Here is a 21,322-nt window from a genome sequence, read left to right as displayed (position 1 = left end):
CCGCCTCTGAACACTGCAGTCAAAAATATGTGAACTAACGATGTCATCATAACAGCATCTTATTTTGACCAATTAGAGAGCAGCAACTGCACGGGAGTTGCCATTTTTATATTTTGGAAAATTCAGAAAAATATCACTTGTGACGATTTAACGTATTTTTAATTGCTAATATCAGGACCATGGATATAATGAAGCTAAGATTCGACTAATCGTTATTAATGTACTGATATACATATTTATTAAAATTTGTTTTACCTTGTGTTTTCTAGAAAATTCTAAAGCTGTACCAATTTGTGTAGATTATCAATTTAAGTAGTAAGTATTACAAGGGCACAGGTTTGAAGTTGCAAATGATTAACTTACAAATTGTTTTTGTTTGTCTATACAGTACAAGCAACCTTTGACACTTTCATCATTAGCACGGGGCGCTACTGAGCTATCACAATCTATATATATAAAAGAAAGTCGTGTTAGTTACACTATTTATAACTCAAGATCGGTAGAACTGATTTAGCTGAAAATTGATGGGGAGGTAGCTTAGAACCAGGAAACGGACATAGGATAATTTTTACTCCGTTTTCTATTTTTTATTCCGCGCGGACGGAGTCGCGGGTAAAATCTAGTTTAGAATAACATGTCCACCGGGTCACATGAATTTAACCGTCTTTACAGTACCCTAACAATTAATAAATCCAAGATGGCTAACATAATTTGAGGTGACGTATTTTTGTACGATCACCCAAAAATATTTATAAAATTTAATCCTAATCAAACTAGATTACAGCACACTATGAAAAAATCCAAGATGACTGCCATTACATAGAAGCATTCCTTTGAGCCCTAATGAATTTTAAAACACTGTTAATAAGGTTAATAAAACAAAAATTTTTTTTATGTTAAACATTTATTAAAAATATACTCTTTATCATGAACAATAGAACACAAATATAATTTAACGGATAACATTAAGCATTAGGCAATTATCGAATAGAATTGCGTCGTGCGTGCGTAACAAAAGTTTCATAGTTAATGCGTGTTGTCTGTGTGTATATAATATATATTGAAATTACAACTTGTAACATTGACGCATCATCAAGTCGAAGTAGCAATCATTGTCGATGGACACGCTGATGCCACTGTAGTAGTTCATGAACTCCTCCAGTGTTACCTGTTACAAAAAAAATATATATATTCCGTACACGATATCTGTTCATAATTTATAAAATGGCAACCCTAAAAATTCATTCGTAATCAAAAATCGTACGTTTTTTATCAGATTTCTCAAATGTACACAAAATCGTTAAACAAGGCATATTCTATAATTTGAAAACACAAAGTCTGACATAAAGTTTTTTTGTAGTGTTTTGTAATGCGGTCAACCAATGTTGCTATGTTCAAATTTTCGATTTTGGTAAATTGGCAATATATCATGGTTAGAGTATAGCAACATTGGCTGTATAATTTCAAGTGTACCGTTCCGTCTCTATCGCCATCCGGCTCAAAGTTGGCGAGGAACCTCGTCATCACCACATCAGCTGTTTCCTCGCCGCTCATATATCTACAACACAAATCATTACATTTTATTACTTATTTTTGCCATTCCTTAATTATATAACTGCAGATTAATGTTAATTTACCTAGGATGAGCTTCCATAGAATAAACTCTTCTTATATCATTAACAGACAGCACACCATCACCCGTTTTGTCTAACTTATTGAACGCTCGCTCCACTATAGCACGCCGTGACTCAGACATTGGAGGCTGAAATAATCTGACTTTATTTTAGAGTACTCAAGCTACTAAAGCTAACTCTTAACCTTAAGGCTTAGCTTTAGTAGCTTAGTCTTAGGCTTTAGTATAGAAGACTCCTTTAAGGGTGACTAAATAAATTCCAATAAAGTGTTAACATCTAATAAACACGCATCGCAAATCTTCATATTGATGCACCTATAGCACTAAGAAAATATAATATAAATAATCTACATACTTACACGTAGTTGTTTGATAAATTCATCGAGATCAACAAATCCACGGTAATCGTAGTCAAATTTATGGAATAGTACCTCGGCTTGCTAAAAAAATTATCAAAATTAGTTACCAACATGTCTTATTAACTTAAAACTATTTAATCTGTCTCCCATTGGTCGAAATTTGAGCATCTCATAATCAAAGATTTTTATTAAAAATAACTCTATGCACTTCTTCTCCAAAACTTCTACAAATAACTGTAACTGTGTCCATTTTCATGTTTGCGCAAATTCCTTAAAAAGGGGTGCAAAGTTTTTGCATCACGTATTTATCTTATAATATAAGATACGAGATACATGGAAATAAATACAACAAGATACATAACATTGTAACATGGAAATTATATATATATATATATTATATCAAATTTCCATGTCACAATGTTAGTTACCGTACTCCTCCGAAACTACTTCACCGATTTTTACCAAATTTTATATGCGTATTCAGTAGGTCTGCGAATCGGCCACTATCTATTTTTCATACCTATTAAGTTTTTTTTAACTGCGCGCGGACGGAGTCGCGGGCGACAGCTAGTATTATATATAAAGTTTGATTGTGGAATAAAATTGATATACAAAATTAAAAATAAATCAATAAAATGTTTGTTTAGAAATAGTACAATATTTTTAACCAATTTTAGTCCGCTAAATAATTTAAAAAATTAATTTATTAATAATAAATTAAAAGACATACGTCTTTGGTCAACTCCAGTCCTGTTTTCTGCAAGATGAAGATGAATTTTTCTTTGTTTATATGTCTGCTATCATTCAAGCTTCTGAAGATCCTGTATACATTTTAATGATTATCTTTAACAAAGACTTCCATTCCTAGAAAAAAGTCTCGCCCCAAAAAATCGCCTTATTCTCGTGCAAATGCCTGGGCCTGCAAATGGGCCATATGATATGATGATAGCTCATGCCCTTGGCCCAGAAGGGTAGGCAGAGACCACAGACCTCCATTTGGAGCGATGTTGACACACCTCTCTCGGTTCTTCTACATTCATACATCAACGCATTGCACGTTGTTTAAAAAAAAAATTAAAATGCTACTAAATGATACAATGACAGTTTTTCACGGGGACAAAGTCGCGGGCACAGCTAGTATAATATAAGGTGACAAACGAGCAAGCGACCACCTGGATTCGCCGAAATGGCGACGCCACCGCTTCCCATAGACATCCGGGACGGGCACCGATGTCGTTCTCCTGTGTCGGAGGACAAGTCCCACTTTGCGTCGATGTGCCAGCGAAGTAAGTATGAAACTTATGGGTTTTAAATGCACTCATTATTGCAAATATGAGATGACTATGCAAATATAATCTGAAAGTGTAGATTGTAAGGCCCTTCGTAAACAAGGCAACGTAAATCGCCGAAAACAATATCGCATGGTTGCGTCGCGAGACTCGCGTTGCGCGCGCTCCGTACACACAACGTTGTATCGTCGATGCGCATGTCGCTTAGCGATTAAAATCGCCGGCGTTGAAGAATTCAATGCTTGGGAAAAATGCCCATAAAACTAATGAGACAAATAGAAGGAATAGAATCTGTCTTAGAAGTTTGTGGTACATCAAAGGCCCTTCCATGGCAACCATATGTTACTGATATGACCCACTAATATTGTATTACAGAAATAAAATGTAAAGTGTTCTGTAGGTATTAAGATCCTAACCTTGCCAAGACCAGTATCCCAGTGGCTCCTCGAGACAAGCACAGGAACCGCAGCTTTTCCAAAGGATCTGTTGCGTGCATAGCCGCCTGGGTACTGTTCTTGATGAGTTCCTCTTCCACCCTGGACGTAGCAGATTGAGGACGATGCCATGCTACTGTAATTTTCAATACAATCACAATATATTTGACCCTCTTTACATTTAAGTTATCTGTACCTTAAGGAACTGGGCCTGATGTCGGGTAAGCACTCATTCAAAACTATTTTTACATTTGGTTCACCGTTATCAGTCACGCACCATATTTTAATGTATCTCTATCTACCATTATATATAAAATGTATATAACTATGTATCTTGTTTAAACTTTCGTGAGACATAATAATTAATTAATTAAAAAACGGCTAAACTCACGTTTGATCGTCCGGTGACGGCACCGACTAGTTTCGGACCCATCGGGGGTCCATCATATTAGTAAAGTGTTATCATTAGTGATGCAACGGATGTCTGTTTCCGTTTCCGCAAGTGCGGAAGTTCCGCGCACTTTTCAACATCCGTTTCTGCTTCTGTTTCCGCATCTTTTATAACGGAGATAAAACGGAACTTTACGACCCGGAACCCACTCGGATCCGAGTGGTCAGCAGTGAATGTATTAATAAAGAAATATATTTGTAAAATGGTTTTAATATTTAAAAGCCTCCGTTTGTCAACACGTATTTTAACTTATTGCAGCACAGTAAAAATACATACATTGATGGCTAAAGGACACCGATATCCAATGCCTTAATAAATTAAAAACGAATACAAACTGTTTTTGCCAAAAAAATATATATATGTATTTGTAAATTTTTTTTTTCATATTATTTACACTTCTGTTTCCGCATCCGTTTCCGTTTCTGCTAAAAATTATTTTTGACATCTGTTTCCGTTTCTGGTTCCGCTAAGACACTTCCGTTGCATCACTAGTTATCATGTGAATGTGTAAAGATCTGATTGTTTGCTTGAATTGGATATGCTCCGAAACTACTAAAGTGATTTGAAAAATTCTTTCACTGTTGGGAAGCTACACTATTAATGGGTGACATAGGCTATCTTTATTACTAGATTTTTTTTCCGCGTGGACGAAGTCGCGGGCAACTGCTAATTTTTAATAAAATAAACAATGTTGGAATGGTTATTTTTTTAGCTCTTTATAAGACGTAAATATATTCATAGATAGGTATAACTTGCACTGAGAAGTAACAGTCTAAAATAATTATACTAAAAAGACAAACGTTAATCTGCTAACAATTCAAATTATTTTCGTTGGTTTCTAAGTCCAAAATCCTTATATAAAACATATCGTCATCACTATCATTATCTTTGGCATAACAGAGATAATATGTTTTATACAAGGATTTTTGGTCTCAGAAACCATCGATTACCTTGACTGACGGCACAGATGCCACAGTGGTTTTAGCACAAGCTTTACTATGCCTATCCAGTCCTTTATCAGAAATCCTGCAAGCACTATTTAGGTTTTATCGAAACGGCTTAAGAACTGAAGGTCATGTCTGCGACTGGGTACTTTTCCAGCTAGTAACTACGCCTAATACGAATTTCGGCCGTGTGCAATCGAAAATGATCCCTAATATGTTAACTTAAGAAATAAATTCATTATAAAATATCAGTTACATTCATTAAAGAAAGTACGAAAACTAAAAAAAAATGTGACAGTGAGGATGCAATGTTTTGTCATTTTCATATTTACGTATGAATAATTATTACAAAAAATAATAAGTAACAGAATAACGTTAAATTCTGCTGGCAATATTGAAATTGTAACGAAAAATAATAATTTAACTTCTTTAGGCCATTCTTTTATTTGACCTTGCGGGGACAAGCGCGAATTACGTCGCGTCGGACTCACTTTGAACAAATAATTTTCTTTCGGGTAAACTTTCATTAGGTAGTCGATATTACAATAAGTTTCGCCAATCGTATTGTTTATATCGTAAATCCAATTTTTTAAAATCTTATTTCCGTCTGCAAATCCGAAATTTGATCCGTGTAAGATTTTTACGGGACTTGGACTAGAAAGTAGCTAATGTATACGGGGACTTGGACTACAAACTAGCTAATTTATACGGGAATAACTTGGGACATTTGTTTTATTCTGCGCTTACGTAGTCGCGGGCAACCTCTAGTTATTCATAACAATAGAAACAATTGTATTAAAATTGTTTTAATATTAATGTCTAGGTTAGACTGTTAAAAATGGATGTCTGGTTGGTAAAATAAAGTACATATGATTTTCTTTTATGAAAAAAATCAACTAAAAACGTGTTACAACATCTTAACATCTTATAAATAAAATTCGCGTGTCACAATGTTATTTACCATACTCGTCCAAACTTGAAATTGACTTAAAATGTTATATGCATATTCTACTAAATTACACATTTTACTTTATATTATACATAAACTACTTTAAATATTTGTCTGTTCAAACACTTTCGACACGTAAGACACAGATATAGGCTGCATCCATATAGGGACCTATTGCGTATTTGCGGCCGGCCGGCATCCATTTTGTAAACACCATAATGCGTCTTAAATTATTTCACAAAAACAACCGGCAAATACGGAATAAAAACTTTAGACAAGTAAAACGATTCATATTATGTTGTTGTATTTACGGTGAAAGTAACCCGGTTTGTTATCAAATAAAACATTTATTTTTGTTGAAGGGTGCAAAATAAGTTGGTAATGTAATTGAATAATTACATTTAAAAATGTATTATAAATATGATTTACAGTCCGCATCTAATAAACGCATATTCTTAAAACACGAAAAAAGGAAATATCCATACGAAAAAGATTATTCAAACATATATTTTTATCCAAATCAGAATGTAACGATGGTTATTATCATGTACTAAATAGGATAATATTTTCGTTATAACATATGACATCAATTTTGCATAATAGTATAAATACCGTATATAATATAGGTACTTACTGTTTGACAATGTGTTTGGTTTGCCAGGATACACCACATAATCATTCATTTTTAATTTGGAACAGAAATCTTTCAATTTATCGAATTTTTTATTTTATTTAAAAGTTGCAATACATCTCCATCGAAGTATTTTGTACGACTAACGAAAATCGCAAATCTGCCGCTTGCTACTTTTCGCGAGGAGTAGGGAGTCTGACTTTTATAGTATAGAATGCACTATAGAGATGGGTAATGCGTGAGTGAGTGATAAAAAGATATATATCTTTAGCTCACTTCACTTCAAAGAATATATTATATTTATATCTTCAGACATAATACCCCGTTCACACTAGGTCAGTCGCGCTCGAAATCAGCGCTGACATGCAACTGGACTAATGTGGACACCCATGGAAGCCCATAAGCCAGTCTGACCGATAACTGGGATGGTCCTGGTCCTGATGGTCATCCTACACTTTCAGGCCAGTTCGGCCATTCCGCCGCAACTGGCACAGTGTGAACGGTCTGGGACAGGCCAGTCCAGTCCAAACAATTGTATGGGTACCACACGTTGTTATTTTATCTAGACAGTTAAATCTGTCAATGTTATTATTAGTAATTTTTGCTTTTTTGAATAAAAATATACTATGACGGAAGTATGTTAAGACTGTGACGGAATTAAATATTAAAAAATAGAGCTCTAAAGCAGTAATGCAACGACGCAAAGAGTATGTAACTATTTCGTAATATGCAATTACGGATGGAAAAATCGGAACTTCCGCCTTGAGCTGTTTTAATAGGAAAGCCGACCCCCCCTTATTCCTTTCACTAATCCACTTTCTAACCCAAGATTTTCTTTATTTAACTCATAATTAATTTATTTTACAATTTCCTGAAGTACTAAATCGAAGGCTTGCTTATGTAGCGTGATCCATTTTTTTCTCGACGACATTGTCCCTTTAGTCTTTACTAAGCCACACCTCAGACTGCACTGGCGTAATGTGGATAACACCGTCCATGACAGGTCAGCGCGACTGGCCTACTGAGCTGGCCTGGTATGAACGAGGCATAAAATTCTTTTCCCTATATATGATTTGAAACGGCAAGTGAGCGATTTCTGGCTTGTCACTCATTACTCACTCGCTTATAGCGCGACAGGGAGAGCATATTCAATTAATGTTTTAAAACTGAGGCTAGGGAAAGGAAAATAGATAGAATTATTTAATAATTTTTTTCCTAAATTTATCGAAAAACTAATGTTAACAATTATGCATATGTAAAAAAACTATATCTATAATGTGTTTTACCTTTACCTTTATTTTGTTTACCTTTAAATTTCAAATGGTATTATATCTGTTAAATCCTAATTGCTCTTTACTTGTTTAGTTTAGTTCAAAACTTCTAGTACCGGGAGATACTGATACAAAAGAGTGATGTAAAATGACTCTTTTCTTCAAAGTGACACATTTTGCCCATCTCTAATCCCCTACACAGTTCGCTGCATGGAAATGACAGTTGACAGCTTCGTTCCGATTTAATGCCCCGTTCACACTAGGCCAGTCGCGCTAACCTGTTATGGACGGTTTAGGCGTTGTTGTTCACATTACGCCAGTCCAGTCTGAGGCGTGGCTTAATAAAGGCTATAATAAGACAATGTTGTCAAAAAAACTGGAATACGCTACACAAGCAAGACTTTAAGTTAAGACGATTTTATTTAACTTAGGCAAAGATAGACTGTGATAAGCTGATTTACCGGTAAGATACAACACACAATACTACGGTTTATCAATTTAATAACTTCAATTTAATAGTTCAAGGTCAAGTAGTGAAGCAAACAAGCAAATGAGACCCAAAAACGTCTACGCACTTAAACAGAAAATGTATGTAGCTGCATCATTCTCTCGAATATCTTATTATAAATATCACTCTCTTGCAAAATAAGATGGTGGCGATTTGCGTCTCTGGTTTCTCTGTGGAATGTGTCAATCTAATATATAAAATTCTCGTGTCACAGTTTTCGTTGCCATACTCCTCCGAAACGGCTTGACCGATTTTGATGAATTTTTTTGTGCTTATCCGGTATCTATGAGAATCGGCCAACATCTATTTTTCATACCGCTATTAAGTTTTTTTTAACTGCGCGCGGACGGAGTCGCGGGCGAGAGCTAGTATACATATATACCTTGTGTGATATTGTATTGTGTCTTCCTTTTGGGTTATACGCTAACAGCTTGTCTAGTTATATTCTTAGTCTAAGTTTTCAGCCATAATGGATTTTATTATGACACCATAAGACGTCAGGGTAAAATAAAATACATTTTTTGTTAAGCATTTATTATTAATGCACTGGTCAAACTTTATCATGAACAATAGAACACAAATATAATTTAACGGATAACATTAAGCATTAGGCAATTATCGAATAGAATTGCGTCGTGCGTGCGTAACAAAAGTTTCATAGTTAATGCGTGTTGTCTGTGTGTATATAATATATATTGAAATTACAACTTGTAACATTGACGCATCATCAAGTCGAAGTAGCAATCATTGTCGATGGACACGCTGATGCCACTGTAGTAGTTCATGAACTCCTCCAGTGTTACCTGTTACCAAAAAAAAAATTATATTCCGTCCACGGTATCTGAACATAATTTATAAAATGGCAACCCTAAAAAATTCATTTGTAATCAAAGATCGTGTAGAAAAAGATCAAACATGTTTAATGAATTTGTTTGATCAAGTTTAAGTAAAAGGCTGCAAACAAGCAAGTGGCCGACAACACGAATTCGCCAAAATAAAGTACCTTGGCACATAAATATAATTCATAATTGGTTTCCACAGCATATCAGAAATATTGAAAAACGAAATTATTAGTCTTGAACTGAATGATGAAGTGAAACTTGCTTAATGTTTTAATTTTATTGATGTATGTATTATATAGAAACGATTTAAACAAAAAAAATTGGACTCAAATACTGAAAATTGATCTGTTTACAATTCATTGTAATAGCAACCCTAAAAAATCATTTGCAATAAAAATTGTCCGGTAAACTAATAAACATTTCAAATATACACAAACGCGTCAAAGCATTTACTATCGTTTAATTTGAAAACACGTAGTCTGACAAAAATTTTGATTTTTTTAGTGCTGTCAATTAATATTGCCATGTTCAAACTTTCAATTTCTACTATTGCAAATGTCGTTGTTAGAGTTGTATAGCAATATTGGTAGTGCATATTATCATTTCAAAGTGTACCGTTCCGTCTCTATCGCCATCCGGCTCAAAGTTGGCGAGGAACCTCGTCATCACCACATCAGCTGTCTCCTCGCCGCTCATATATCTACAACACAAATCATTACATTTTATCACTTATTTTTAGGAATTCCTTAATTACCACTACAGAGCATAGGCTTTTTTTATATTAGGTGGCAAACAAGCAAGCAGCCACCTGAATATGGTGAAACAGTGAAAGCAATAGCTGACCATAGACATCCGCAAATACAAATATTTATGTTTAATCGACAAAGGAGGAGACGCACAGAAAGAGGATACAGTGTAATTTATTAAGTGGTACACTATCAATTTGTGGTGAAGATGTGCTAAGGGCATTAATACTAATTTACCTAGGATGAGCTTCCATAGAATAAACTCCTCTTATATCATTAACAGACAGCACACCATCACCCGTTTTGTCTAACTTATTAAATGCTCGCTCCACTATAGCGCGCCGTGACTCAGACATAGGTGGCTGGAAAAAAAATTAATAATATCAATCTTAGAGAACTTAGGTTACTAAATAAGTGCCTTAGTATAGAAGAGTAGTTTTAGGGTGACTAAAGATGTCCCAATATAGTGTTTATGTCTAGTGCAGAGACATCATAAATCTTCATATTGATGCACCTAAAGCACTTAGTAAATATAACATAAATAATTTACATACTCACTCGCAGTTGTGTGATAAATTCATCAAGACTAATAGATCCACTGTTGTCGGTGTCCAATTTATGGAATAGTTCCTCATATTCCTAGAATTTAAGAATGTCTTATTACCTCACTATAATCTATATATATAAAAGAAAGTTGTGTTAGTTACACTATTTATAACTTAAGAACGGCTCAATCGATTTGACTGAAAATTGGTGGGCAGGTAGCTTAGAACCAGGAAACGGACATAGGATAATTTTTACCCCGTTTTCTATTTTTTTTATTCCGCGCGGACGGAGTCGCGGGTAAAAGCTAGTTATATTATAAAATGTGTATATTTAACAATGACAATAAGAAACATAGAACAAGTTTAAAAAGTGTTATTTAGAAATTAGTTTTTTATGTAGTCCAATATTCAATACTTTCAAGTTAGTTTGTAAAATGTAAAACTAACCTCCACAGTCATCTCTAGTCCTGTTTCCTTCAAGCCGTTGATAAATTCCTCTTTATTTAGTCGGTTGCTTCCATCATCATCCAGTCTTCTAAAGAATCTGAATCAAATTTAATGGTCATTGTTAACCAAGACAAAAACTGCTAGAAATATATCTCCACTCAGAATCGGCTCATATATCCTGCAAGACCTATTTATGCTTTTTTTCCAACTACTGGCTGTCAATTTATCTTGCTTCTTTAATTCAATTATAAAACATACTTCTTGAAACTTGTCTTCTTAAGAGGTTGCGCCCTTAGATGGTATACCATCCCTATCATAAAGTTATGGCCCATTAAAATTGTATTAAAGAAATAATATGTAGTGATCTGTAAGCATTGAGATCCTCACCTTGCCAGGACCATTATCCCAGTGGCTCCTCGAGACAAGCACAGGAGCCGCAGCTTTTCCAAGGGATCTGTTGCTTGCGTAGCCGCCCGAGTACTTTTTTGAATGAGTTCCTCTTCCACCCTGGATGTAGCAGACTGTGGGCGATGCCATGCTACTGTAATTTTCAAGCACATTAAAAATTAACTTTTTACTTCTTTAAATTATACATAAACAAATGTTTTCTCCATTTAGAAAACATTTGTTTACGTTTATGTTACGTTTTTAAAACACGAAGATGATTTATTCGTATAAAAAGGCACACAAAAGCTAATTTGGAAAAACAGTGAAAATGCCATCCATATTCTGTTCTTATGTAACTTTTTGAAATCTGGGGCTGTCACTGTTTTCTTATGATTTCTTAAAAAAAATATTAAACTAATCTCTTCAGCAGCAGTGTAAATTTCTTCATTTGATATTTCACTAGAGAAGAATTGAGTAAAATCGGTTATGAATCTAATTTTTTTGTAAGTCATCGATTTAGTTAAACTACTTTTAATATTCGATTGTTCAAACATTGATGTTTTCGATTCTCTGGGCACAGATATAGCTGTAAACCCTGCCATCCCTTAAACATATTGCGGATTAGCGGCCGGCCGTAGGGATGGCGATTCTTTCCAAAAAAGATCGATTTTTAAATCGATTCGAATCGTAACCTGATAAATCGATTCATAAAAAAATCGAGGTCTAAAAAATCGATTTCTAAAAAATCGATTTTTAAAAAATCGATTTTTTTTCAAATTTGTATTTACAATGTAAATATAAATCTATTTTATGAAAAACAAGAATGGTACCATAGTAAATAATCTCTGGGATGTCTTATCAATTAAATCAGGAATTTTTTAGTTCAGGGAATTCGATAATTACAATTATTTTTATTACCATATCAAAATATCAGATCACATATAAAAGAAGATATTTATTTTCTAAATGCATTTGTTAGATTAAAAATTTAAGAGAGTAGATAACATAGCTTATAGTTTCCAATGCTTCATATCTAAGCTTTTTAAAAACAACAATTTGTCAAGTCTACTGGGATCCAAGCGGTTCCGCTCATCACTTGCGATTGCCGGCAATGGAAAAAAGGCGCTCACAGGGAACACTTCTATTACGTCAAATTCTTCACTATTATTTTGTGGAAGTTGTTGCTGTGATTGAATATCTAAAATTGAAGTATTTATTCTATTTATTGCTCGAGAACAGGCTACATGGTCAGAAAAATGAATATATTTTGGTATTATATGGTCAGTATATTACAACAATCAACCAATCAAAGCATATATATAAACAAATGAATAAATAATAACAAGACAAAACAATGACGCAATATCAATCAACCAAGTCAAAGATTACCAACGTAACTTTTTTTTTACTAAAGAGAAGCAACGAAAACTAAGCACACCGCCATCTCGCGAATTTTAAAGTAATTAAACCTTTAACTGGCAATGCCGTAATACATTCATATATTCATTACATTCAATACACACATTCAATACATTCAGCTAATTCTAAATATATTTTTTTTTACCATAAGAGAAAAAATCGAAAGTCGATTTTCAAGGGTAAAATATCGATTCACTGAATCGATTCAGTACGACATATCGATTAAAAAAATCGATTTATTTGGTCCGAGAAATCGATTCTTCGATTAATCGATTTGAGATCGCCATCCCTAGCCGGCCGGCACCCGGCATCCATTTTGTAAACTCAATGTAATGCGTCATAAATTTTTATACAAAAACAACCGGCTAATACTGAATAAACACTATAAATTACATTTAAGTAAAATGCTTGTTGTTTTGGTGCATTTATGGTGAAAGTGACCCAGTTTGTTAATTATGTAATTAAACGTTTATTTTTCATTATTAAAGCTCTTGACGCGCTCTCAGTCTTCGCGGAGTTCGGGGTGCGGACCCCTTTATTGTATATTCCTATTACCAGCTACAAATGATTGAAATAAGTAGGTAATGTAATCGATAAATGACATTTGTAAAGGCAAATAAAATTAGCAGTCCGATTCTAATAACACACATTCTTAAAACACGGAGATTTATATGTATTTAACATAAAATCATAAAGATGGCTATACTAGTAGAAATTTCCTATTAATATGTCCTAAAAATGTAAGGTACTTACTGTTTGATGATGTGTTTGGTTTACCGAGATACATTTCAACCATTTTTAATGAAATAATTTCACTTTATATTCTTGTTATATACTTCCAACGTTTATTCAAAATTTGCTGCAATACGTCTTGCTCACGCGAAGTATATTGTACGACTAACCAAAGAGTATAGCTATAGTAAAAGTCAGTCTAGTGATGCGTGTAACTGAAATGTAGCGAGTTTTTGTTTTCAAGTCGATGCAATTTTACTTTTCGAATATTCCAGAATGATAATATGGCTAGCGCCCACGGGTGATTTTGTCATGGTTTTCATTTCATCACTTTTTTCGCGATGTGCAAATATGTGACGACGCGCATCACGGTATTTCTTTTTAATAAGCGTGTACTACTTGAGTTGAGTGTGAGAGTTGAAACTTTACAGAAATTAATTGCGTATTCCTTTTGAACTTTATAGCATACTGTTTTGAAAAAAAAAAAATAAGCAGGTGCAACACTGACAGGAAACTTGAATTATGTAAAAATCATTTTTAATTGTAAAAATATAAAAGGCTAAATTTATTATTGTGATAACAACAGTCTCGTGGTCACCAAAAAACTGCCACCAATGCCTAAATCACAATTGAACGACTTGTCATTTTGCGTGCTGCAAAAAAGTTGGCAATGGCATATATCTATATATTATCTTTATCTAGATAGATAGATATATATCATATCTATCTATCTAGATAATCTTAACAACTTTTTGTTTTAAACAATGCAATAAAAATCGCACGTTATTTGCTCTATCCGGAGAATTTAATGTAGATTAAAATTTCCGCAGAACATGATTCTGACAAATAGTTTACAAGATATCACGATCATAAACAATAAGCGTGGGCCGGGCACGGCCGTTTTTATATGGGTTTTACTCTTTACGAATAGATGGATCATCGCAGGGTAGGGTACTACTGATATGACAGAAAAGAGATCAGATGTATCTATAGTTGTATCCTTTGCCATCCGGGTGAAGCCGGGGCGGGTCGCTAGTCTAAAAATAAAACAATTAACACAAGACACAGACTGCTGGCTTACGTGCATCTGCATACAATTTAAATCAAATATCAGTATGTAACCATTTATATATAATGTACCGTTTTGCCCCAAGTATTTAATTCCATCTATATTTCTTATGAATAAAGAAATGAGAGCTTACGAAATAATGAAAGGATCTCTTTCTATGTGTTGTCTACGTGTTGTTAAATACATCTAAATTAAACTAATTTCAAAACTTACAAGTGGCTGGATCCATAACCTCTTTTGCGTCGAATTTATTCACCGTCGACTTAGTTTCGTAGTTAAAACAGGCTGCAAAATAAAAACACTTATTACATCAGTGTATTTCAACCTTTTTCTCAACTTGAACCCCTTATCATGCGATGCAATTATTTTGCGACCCTTTTAGAACATGGACGCCCTTGGTGGTTACTGGACAACAAGAAAAAAAAAGTCGTCGAAATTGTTCATAGTAGATATAATACACGTCAGATCAATATACGAAAGCAACCCCAATTAAGTTATATGTAGTTTAAGTCAATTGAATGACATCGATTTATAGCCAAGGTTTTTGTACCAGCAAATAAAAGCCAAGGAAACAAAGGAAACAGCAATAATGGAATTGAATACATAAAAAGATACTTTTACGATTAACTATTGTTGATAGCATTCTAGTTTCATACATTAATAATGTTAGTTACAACCGCAATCGTCGTCTGGTAGCATTGTAGACACATGAATACTTAAGTTAAATCGATATTTTGTACTTTTCCAGAAACATTCAACTAAAGGGCGACTCAAGGACAATCGTATTCAGTGAATCAGCCCAACCTACGCCGAACACAATCGGCTTGACAGTAATCTTGGAATGTTTTCGAAGGCGTCGCAATTGTAGCGAGACGTAATGTTTGTTTGTCTCAGGCTATGCATTAACGATTCGGTTTTTAACCGTGTCCTAGTTAGGCAGTCGTATCTTTTCCGGTCTACCTCTCTGGTTCTCGCCCACAAGCTTCGACGATCGATTGAATGTAGACGTACTTCATTTTACAGTAACATGCACAGTTTATTCATGCGCCGCCTGCGACATACAAATCACAAATCTGCATTCGACGTGCACGCGTTAAACCGGATCGTGAGTACTCGGCCTTAGAACCCGTTTCATTATGTCTAAATAAAGTCTTGACTAAGATACTTGAAACTTATGTGACGAAATAATCGTTGTATTTTCACAATCTTAAAATAAGCTTAATTATAGACTAGATCATCTGTTAAAGTTAATTGATGGTTAATTATATTTAAAATAACTAATGTCATTGTGTGATGATACACTAAGACTAAGATTTTGGTAATAATTATTAAATGCATAAATAATAATAAAATAAATTCAAGAAAAAACATAATAGCTATGGTCGAATTTGATTGGGCAGAAGCATTAATAGGTTTAGTTCGGTGCCCAGTTACACGATGGAATTGAACAACGAACATACTTTTCCCAACTAAAGGTTTTTTCCCTCCTGTAGATAGTAAATAAGTAGCATGGGATATTTAGTACGAACTATAACAACTACCGTTCAAATAAAGCCTACAGCAGTGTGATATACTACTAACATAATATTACATATTATGTTGCGCAGATGGAATGGTTCATCGGGTACATTTATAGTCTTCACGGTTCAATAACATTAGATAACGCATTTGCGACTTATTTTTCTGTTGCAGATGCCTATGTGCGGTTACTTGAATCAGATGAACCGCTTTCTAGTTTGCCATCGCATTACTTTAAAATAACATGATATGGTAGAACAAAATTGAAATATTTCTAACTATATGATAAGTTTGCGCTGCTATAGTACCCATTACTTTCGTAACATATAGACAGGTTGGCAACGGCCATATATTATCTCACGAATATTATAAATGCCAAATGTTTGGATGGATGGATGGATGGATGGATGTTTGTTTGAGGGTAGCTCAAGAACGGCCTAACGCATCTCGATGAAATTTGGCATAGACGTAGATCATAGTCTGGAAGAACACATAAGCTACTTATTTTTTTTTATTCCGCGCGGACAGTCGCGGGCGACAGCTAGTAATACATATTTATTATTTTGGCCTATCGTGGAAAAAGATTTTAAGTTAAAGCGCATCGTGTGACTTTTAAATATTATACAATGCACTGACACGATTTATTTTAACTTACGTATTGCCTTTTCAAACGTAAGGGTAAACAGACTTGTAACACCTATAACTTACAATCCTGTAATAATACTGGCACCTACATACGAAAATCGATGAACTATAATACACCATAATTATCTTTAATTTGTAAGCGCTATACTGTTCCTACAAAATGATAGTTGCGTGCTTTGTTGTTTGTAAGTTGTTTACTTGTACATGTACATATTTATAATCAAAGGTTGTATGATTCACGCCAGAATAGAACACTAGCGAACACTTGAGTCACTTCGCTCGGAATAGATTAAAATATCCTTGCTCCTTTTACACAGCGTGCGTTACATTCCATGAGAAAATTGTTTTAAGATACAATCAAACGCTTTACCCTTTTTCTTATATTTTTATATGTATTTAACAAACATTTTTCTAAAGAATATCCATCAGCCTTTGCTGTGAAACAACTATTATAATGACGTTGCACTGTGAAAGTTGTTTTAACAAAGGGCTTACTCCTATATTTTACGATGAAAGGAAGATCAATGAAACACAAAGTCAAAAGACTATGGTCCAAACTGAAAAGAATTCCAACTCGCTTTCCTTTCAGATCCTGGATTAACCATCTGAAGATATGTTACTGTTACGACTTTAGTTTCATGATATCCAGCTTATATTTTTGTTTTTATTTCATCGACATAATAAACTGATTCCTTAATTGGTTTTGCGAAAACAAAAAACTCACCGGCCATAGAGGCACTGCTCATTCTTCCTCGTGAGAAATCCATTTTGAATAATTTCTCTAAAACGTTTACAACAAACAAAATAATCAACCAATTTGTTGAAATACCTACTTATAATACGTCAACAAATTTTGTTAAGCTATTGTAACTGTCAATTTTATTTGAATTAATGTCATAACTTTTGAAGGTAAGGTTTTTAAATATTTTACCTTTTTTAAAAGAGATCAGTAGCAAGTAAAAAGAAAAAAATAAAGAATTTAATCAAATTGAAGTTATTGATGTACTAGCTGTCACTCGTGACTCCGTCCGCGAAGTATTAAAAAAAAACTTAAGTAGCCTTTGTGTTCTTCCAGACTAAGTTCTACATCTGTGCCAAATTTCATCGAAATCCGGTGAGCCGTTCCGAAGATACGTTTAAAGAAACATCCATCCAGCCATCCGTTCATGTAAACATTTGCATTTATAATATTAGTAAGTTTGTTTAACTTTGATAACACCGCCAACCGTGGCTTTCAAACATAGCAGATTGTTTTAAAAACCACAAATCAGCAACTCTTACAAAACCTGCGGAATTTATAAAACGTTTTAGCTTCAATTTAGTTTTTCTGAAACCTTGTTGTAAATGTTTTTTCACGATATTAAATTTTTTTAAACTTTTTTCAGTTTTCCTCTTCTTTTAGTGTCCTTTTTAGGTCAGGTATTGGCTTTAGGCTCCTGTGTAAGTTTATAAAGGGTATGTAATTATTTGTTTTGACTTTACTACTTTACTCTACTCATATGCTTTTTGATGTTAATGTCAGAGCATGTTGTCAAAGTCAAACTGACACATGTGTGAAGGTTATAAGTTTAATGTAAACAAAAAAGTTAAAACATCCATTTTCATATAAAAATTTGAAACGATGCCACCAGGAAAAAGAGGCGGTATTCGAGGCAAGCGTTCCAACCATCATGTCGAACGAAATTATGCTGAAAGACTAAAGGATCTCAGCGTACACTCATCAGAAGACAGCGATTCAGAAAGTTCAAACGGTACAGATTCTTCCAATAATTCTGATGACGAAGGTATCCAAGCTAATTTCTCTATTAGCATGTGGGATTTAAATCACTGTGATCCTAAAAAGTGCTCTGGAAGAAAATTGTTAAGGCATAACCTAATAAAAAACTTAAAACTTGGACAGAGATTTCCGGGCCTTGTATTATCACCAGTTGGCAGTCAATGTGTAAGCCCGAATGACAAAAATATCATTGAAAAATATGGTCTTGCAGTGATTGATTGTTCATGGGCGAAAATTGATGAAACACCGTTTGGTCGAATGAAATCTCCGCATCCAAGACTTCTACCATTTTTAGTAGCAGCAAATCCAATAAATTATGGCAAACCTTACCAACTCAGCTGTGTAGAGGCTTTGGCTGCAGCTTTGTTTATTACTGGCCATAAACAAGAAGCTAAATTTTATTTGTCTAAATTTTCATGGGGTCATTCATTTTTAGAATTAAATTCGGATGTTTTAAATCTTTATAGTGCTTGCACTGACAGCAAAAGTGTTTTAGAAGCTCAGAACAAATTTTTAGAGAGTGTGGGTAAAGAAAATGAAGATTCCAGACCAATGTGGCCGCCCAGTGACTCCGACAGTGACTCCGACAGTGAATGTGAAGATGACGTCACTAAGTGACATCTAATAAAAAAGATATGAAAAATATTAAAATCATCAAGGATATTTTTACTTGAATGTTAATAAATGTAAAACAATATAAAATCTAACTGTTATATAAATTAATTACTTACTACGCTGGCTCTGCAACCCAAAGTGGGACTTGGCCTCCGACATAAGAGATTGTCAGAGTCGCCTGTCCTGTGCCTTCTCCTGCCGGTCCATCGCTTGTAACTCCAGCAGGTTTAGCTCTATCTGGGCGGCCAGCGTTATCTGGGCCGGCCGATAGGTTGGTGGCCAGATACACCTGTATAAATTAATATTATATACCCGATGAAATTTGTCATAGACGTAGATCATAGTCTGGAAGAACACATAAGTTACTTATTATTTTTTTTTTATATTCCGCGCGGACAGTCGCGGGCGACAGCTAGTAATACATATTTATTGTATTAGCCTATCGTGGAAAAAGATTTTAAGTTTATTTAACCATTAGCTGTCGCCCGCGACTCCGTCCGCGCGGAATTTTAAAAGAAACTTAATAAGAATTTAAATATTACGTGAAATAAAGTAATAGAATTTATATTCTAAGAAATAGAACACAGCGCCATCTATTGAAGAATTTTATCGACGAATTAATGCACACCGCCATCTTCATAAAACTAAACAGTAAATAAACACCTTGCTTAAAAAACAATTAATTGAATACATTTTATTCGTTTACATTCACGACTTATGCGAAAAATGGAGATGATAACTATCCTATCCAGTAAGTTAAACCAAAATATAGGTACATGTGAAAATTGATTGAAATCGGTTCAGTAGTTTTGGAGTTTATTGGCAACATACATCGTGACACAAGATTTTGATATATATTAAAATAAGGTAAGATATGGAATATCTTCTATTCCGTCTTCTTACAGTAGTTTTATTTTCATTATATTATTCGCTGAATGACATTTTTGAAAAACAATTTATATTTCTTTTTTCCCGATTCTCATATTTTAGATAAATCATTTTGTTATCTTACGCTTTTGATAGATGGCGCTTGTCACAATGTAGGCGTTGAATGTCTCACAAAACAACTGGATTTTTCTCTTCTACGTTTATCGCATGAGAATTTTTCAAGCTTGGCAAAAAGTCAATTAATTAATAGGGATGCAACCTATAGCAGTAATGATTTTGATACTTTGAATGAAATGCATCTATAATTATAATTATTGCAGTTATAATTGTAACTTAAATATATGGTAGCTAGATGTAGCCCGCGACTTCGTCCGCGCGGAATTAAAAAAATGTCAAATTTCATCAAGATTGGTTGAGCCATCTGGAGATACCTTCAAATAAACATCTATCCATCCAAACATTCATATTTATAATATTAGTAAGAAGTAAGATTTATGGGAGAAAATAAAATGTTTGTATTTTGCTCTGTTATTTAATAATTTAATTAGACTCTAGAACTATTTAACTATTTTCAATTTCTCGGCCACCCGGTTCTATATTTTCCTGGTATGGAGAAAACGCCTTTATTTCTTTCTCCTTCCAATGCAATTTTTCTCACAGTATTAATAGATTTACCTGCAAAATACAAATTTAATATATAAAATAATAATTTAATTTATTAGGCAGAGTAATGGTCCCTTCCAATTGTTAAAAACAAGATTAATGCATAAATATGCAGCCATATAGCATGAGCTGCAGATTGTAATTTTGTATGTTTAGAACACATTTATCACTAAGTTCACAAAGTAAATGGAAAAATATTCAAAAAAAGATCAGTTCAGTTTCTTTATAATGGCTCTCCTTCAGCAGATTGGGCCAGTGTCGTGTGTTTATGCTTTTATTCTTGGTTTCCAAAAAAAAAAATCACCAATCTCAAATATTATGGATACAACACAACTTGTTACTTTGAAATTATGACAAGTGACAGACTGATTGTTGCAATTAATAAAAAATTTTTGTTCCATTTCATGACTTTTTTTACCAGGCTTTTCTATCAGGGTAAGTCTGTTGGATTATTTGTTTGTTCTGTTATTGTCATTCAAAAATCAAATATTTTTAGTGGCAGGTCTATGATTGTTAAAAATTCTTCGTATAAATATAGAATGATAAAATTCTCTGTAACT

General features: G+C 33.9%; 3 protein-coding genes across 5 annotated transcripts; 1 reads left to right on the top strand and 2 right to left on the bottom strand.

Moving 5' to 3' along the window:
* Positions 1-927: 927 nt before the first annotated feature.
* Positions 928-6,886, bottom strand: LOC123721059 (calcyphosin-like protein). The gene is made up of 7 exons (XM_045678291.1): positions 6,694-6,886; positions 3,698-3,851; positions 2,723-2,813; positions 1,993-2,073; positions 1,638-1,762; positions 1,474-1,558; positions 928-1,168 (listed from the first exon to the last, which is right to left on the bottom strand). The coding sequence occupies exons 1-7, from the start codon at positions 6,740-6,742 to the stop codon at positions 1,067-1,069; spliced, it is 687 nt and encodes a 228-aa protein (XP_045534247.1). The 5' UTR covers positions 6,743-6,886; the 3' UTR covers positions 928-1,066.
* A 2,110-nt stretch (positions 6,887-8,996) lies between these two features.
* Positions 8,997-17,632, bottom strand: LOC106716010 (calcyphosin-like protein). Of its 3 annotated transcripts, none has more exons than XM_014509428.2 (8): positions 17,544-17,632; positions 14,870-14,941; positions 11,437-11,590; positions 11,050-11,146; positions 10,616-10,696; positions 10,295-10,419; positions 9,927-10,011; positions 8,997-9,272 (listed from the first exon to the last, which is right to left on the bottom strand). In XM_014509428.2, the coding sequence occupies exons 1-8, from the start codon at positions 17,584-17,586 to the stop codon at positions 9,171-9,173; spliced, it is 759 nt and encodes a 252-aa protein (XP_014364914.2). In that variant the 5' UTR covers positions 17,587-17,632; the 3' UTR covers positions 8,997-9,170. The 3 variants fall into 3 exon arrangements, with proteins under 3 accessions (XP_014364914.2, XP_045534246.1, XP_014364918.2); XM_045678290.1 differs by lacking the exon at positions 17,544-17,632 and adding an exon at positions 15,331-15,370; XM_014509432.2 differs by lacking the exons at positions 14,870-14,941; positions 17,544-17,632 and adding an exon at positions 13,609-13,763 and having other exon boundaries at positions 8,998-9,272.
* Positions 17,633-18,352: 720 nt separating this feature from the next.
* On the top strand, positions 18,353-19,251 carry LOC106715986 (18S rRNA aminocarboxypropyltransferase). The gene has a single exon (XM_014509401.2). The coding sequence runs from the start codon at positions 18,441-18,443 to the stop codon at positions 19,212-19,214; it is 774 nt and encodes a 257-aa protein (XP_014364887.2). The 5' UTR covers positions 18,353-18,440; the 3' UTR covers positions 19,215-19,251.
* Positions 19,252-21,322: the final 2,071 nt, after the last annotated feature.

Source organism: Papilio machaon, chromosome 6 (genome assembly GCF_912999745.1).
Source record: "Papilio machaon chromosome 6, ilPapMach1.1, whole genome shotgun sequence".
NCBI classification, from domain to species: Eukaryota; Metazoa; Arthropoda; class Insecta; order Lepidoptera; family Papilionidae; genus Papilio; species Papilio machaon.
Note: the sequence above shows the minus strand (reverse complement) of the source record. Positions and strands in the feature narration are given on the sequence as shown.

Bases quoted from the DNA above. Each gene is read 5' to 3' on its own strand.
- LOC106715986 (XM_014509401.2), top strand. From the start codon at position 18,441: ATGCCACCAGGAAAAAGAGGCGGTATTCGAGGCAAGCGTTCCAACCAT.
- LOC123721059 (XM_045678291.1), bottom strand. From the start codon at position 6,742: ATGAATGATTATGTGGTGTATCCTGGCAAACCAAACACATTGTCAAAC. The intron at 3,852-6,693 runs GTAAGTACCTAT...TGAAAATTACAG, and splicing joins ACCAAACACATTGTCAAACA to TAGCATGGCATCGTCCTCAA. The intron at 2,814-3,697 runs GTTAGGATCTTA...AAATGTATACAG, and splicing joins GGGATACTGGTCTTGGCAAG to GATCTTCAGAAGCTTGAATG.
- LOC106716010 (XM_014509428.2), bottom strand. From the start codon at position 17,586: ATGGATTTCTCACGAGGAAGAATGAGCAGTGCCTCTATGGCCG. The intron at 14,942-17,543 runs GTGAGTTTTTTG...TTTATTTTGCAG, and splicing joins GAGCAGTGCCTCTATGGCCG to CCTGTTTTAACTACGAAACT. The intron at 10,012-10,294 runs GTAAATTAGTAT...TTTGTGTTGTAG, and splicing joins TCTATGGAAGCTCATCCTAG to ATATATGAGCGGCGAGGAGA.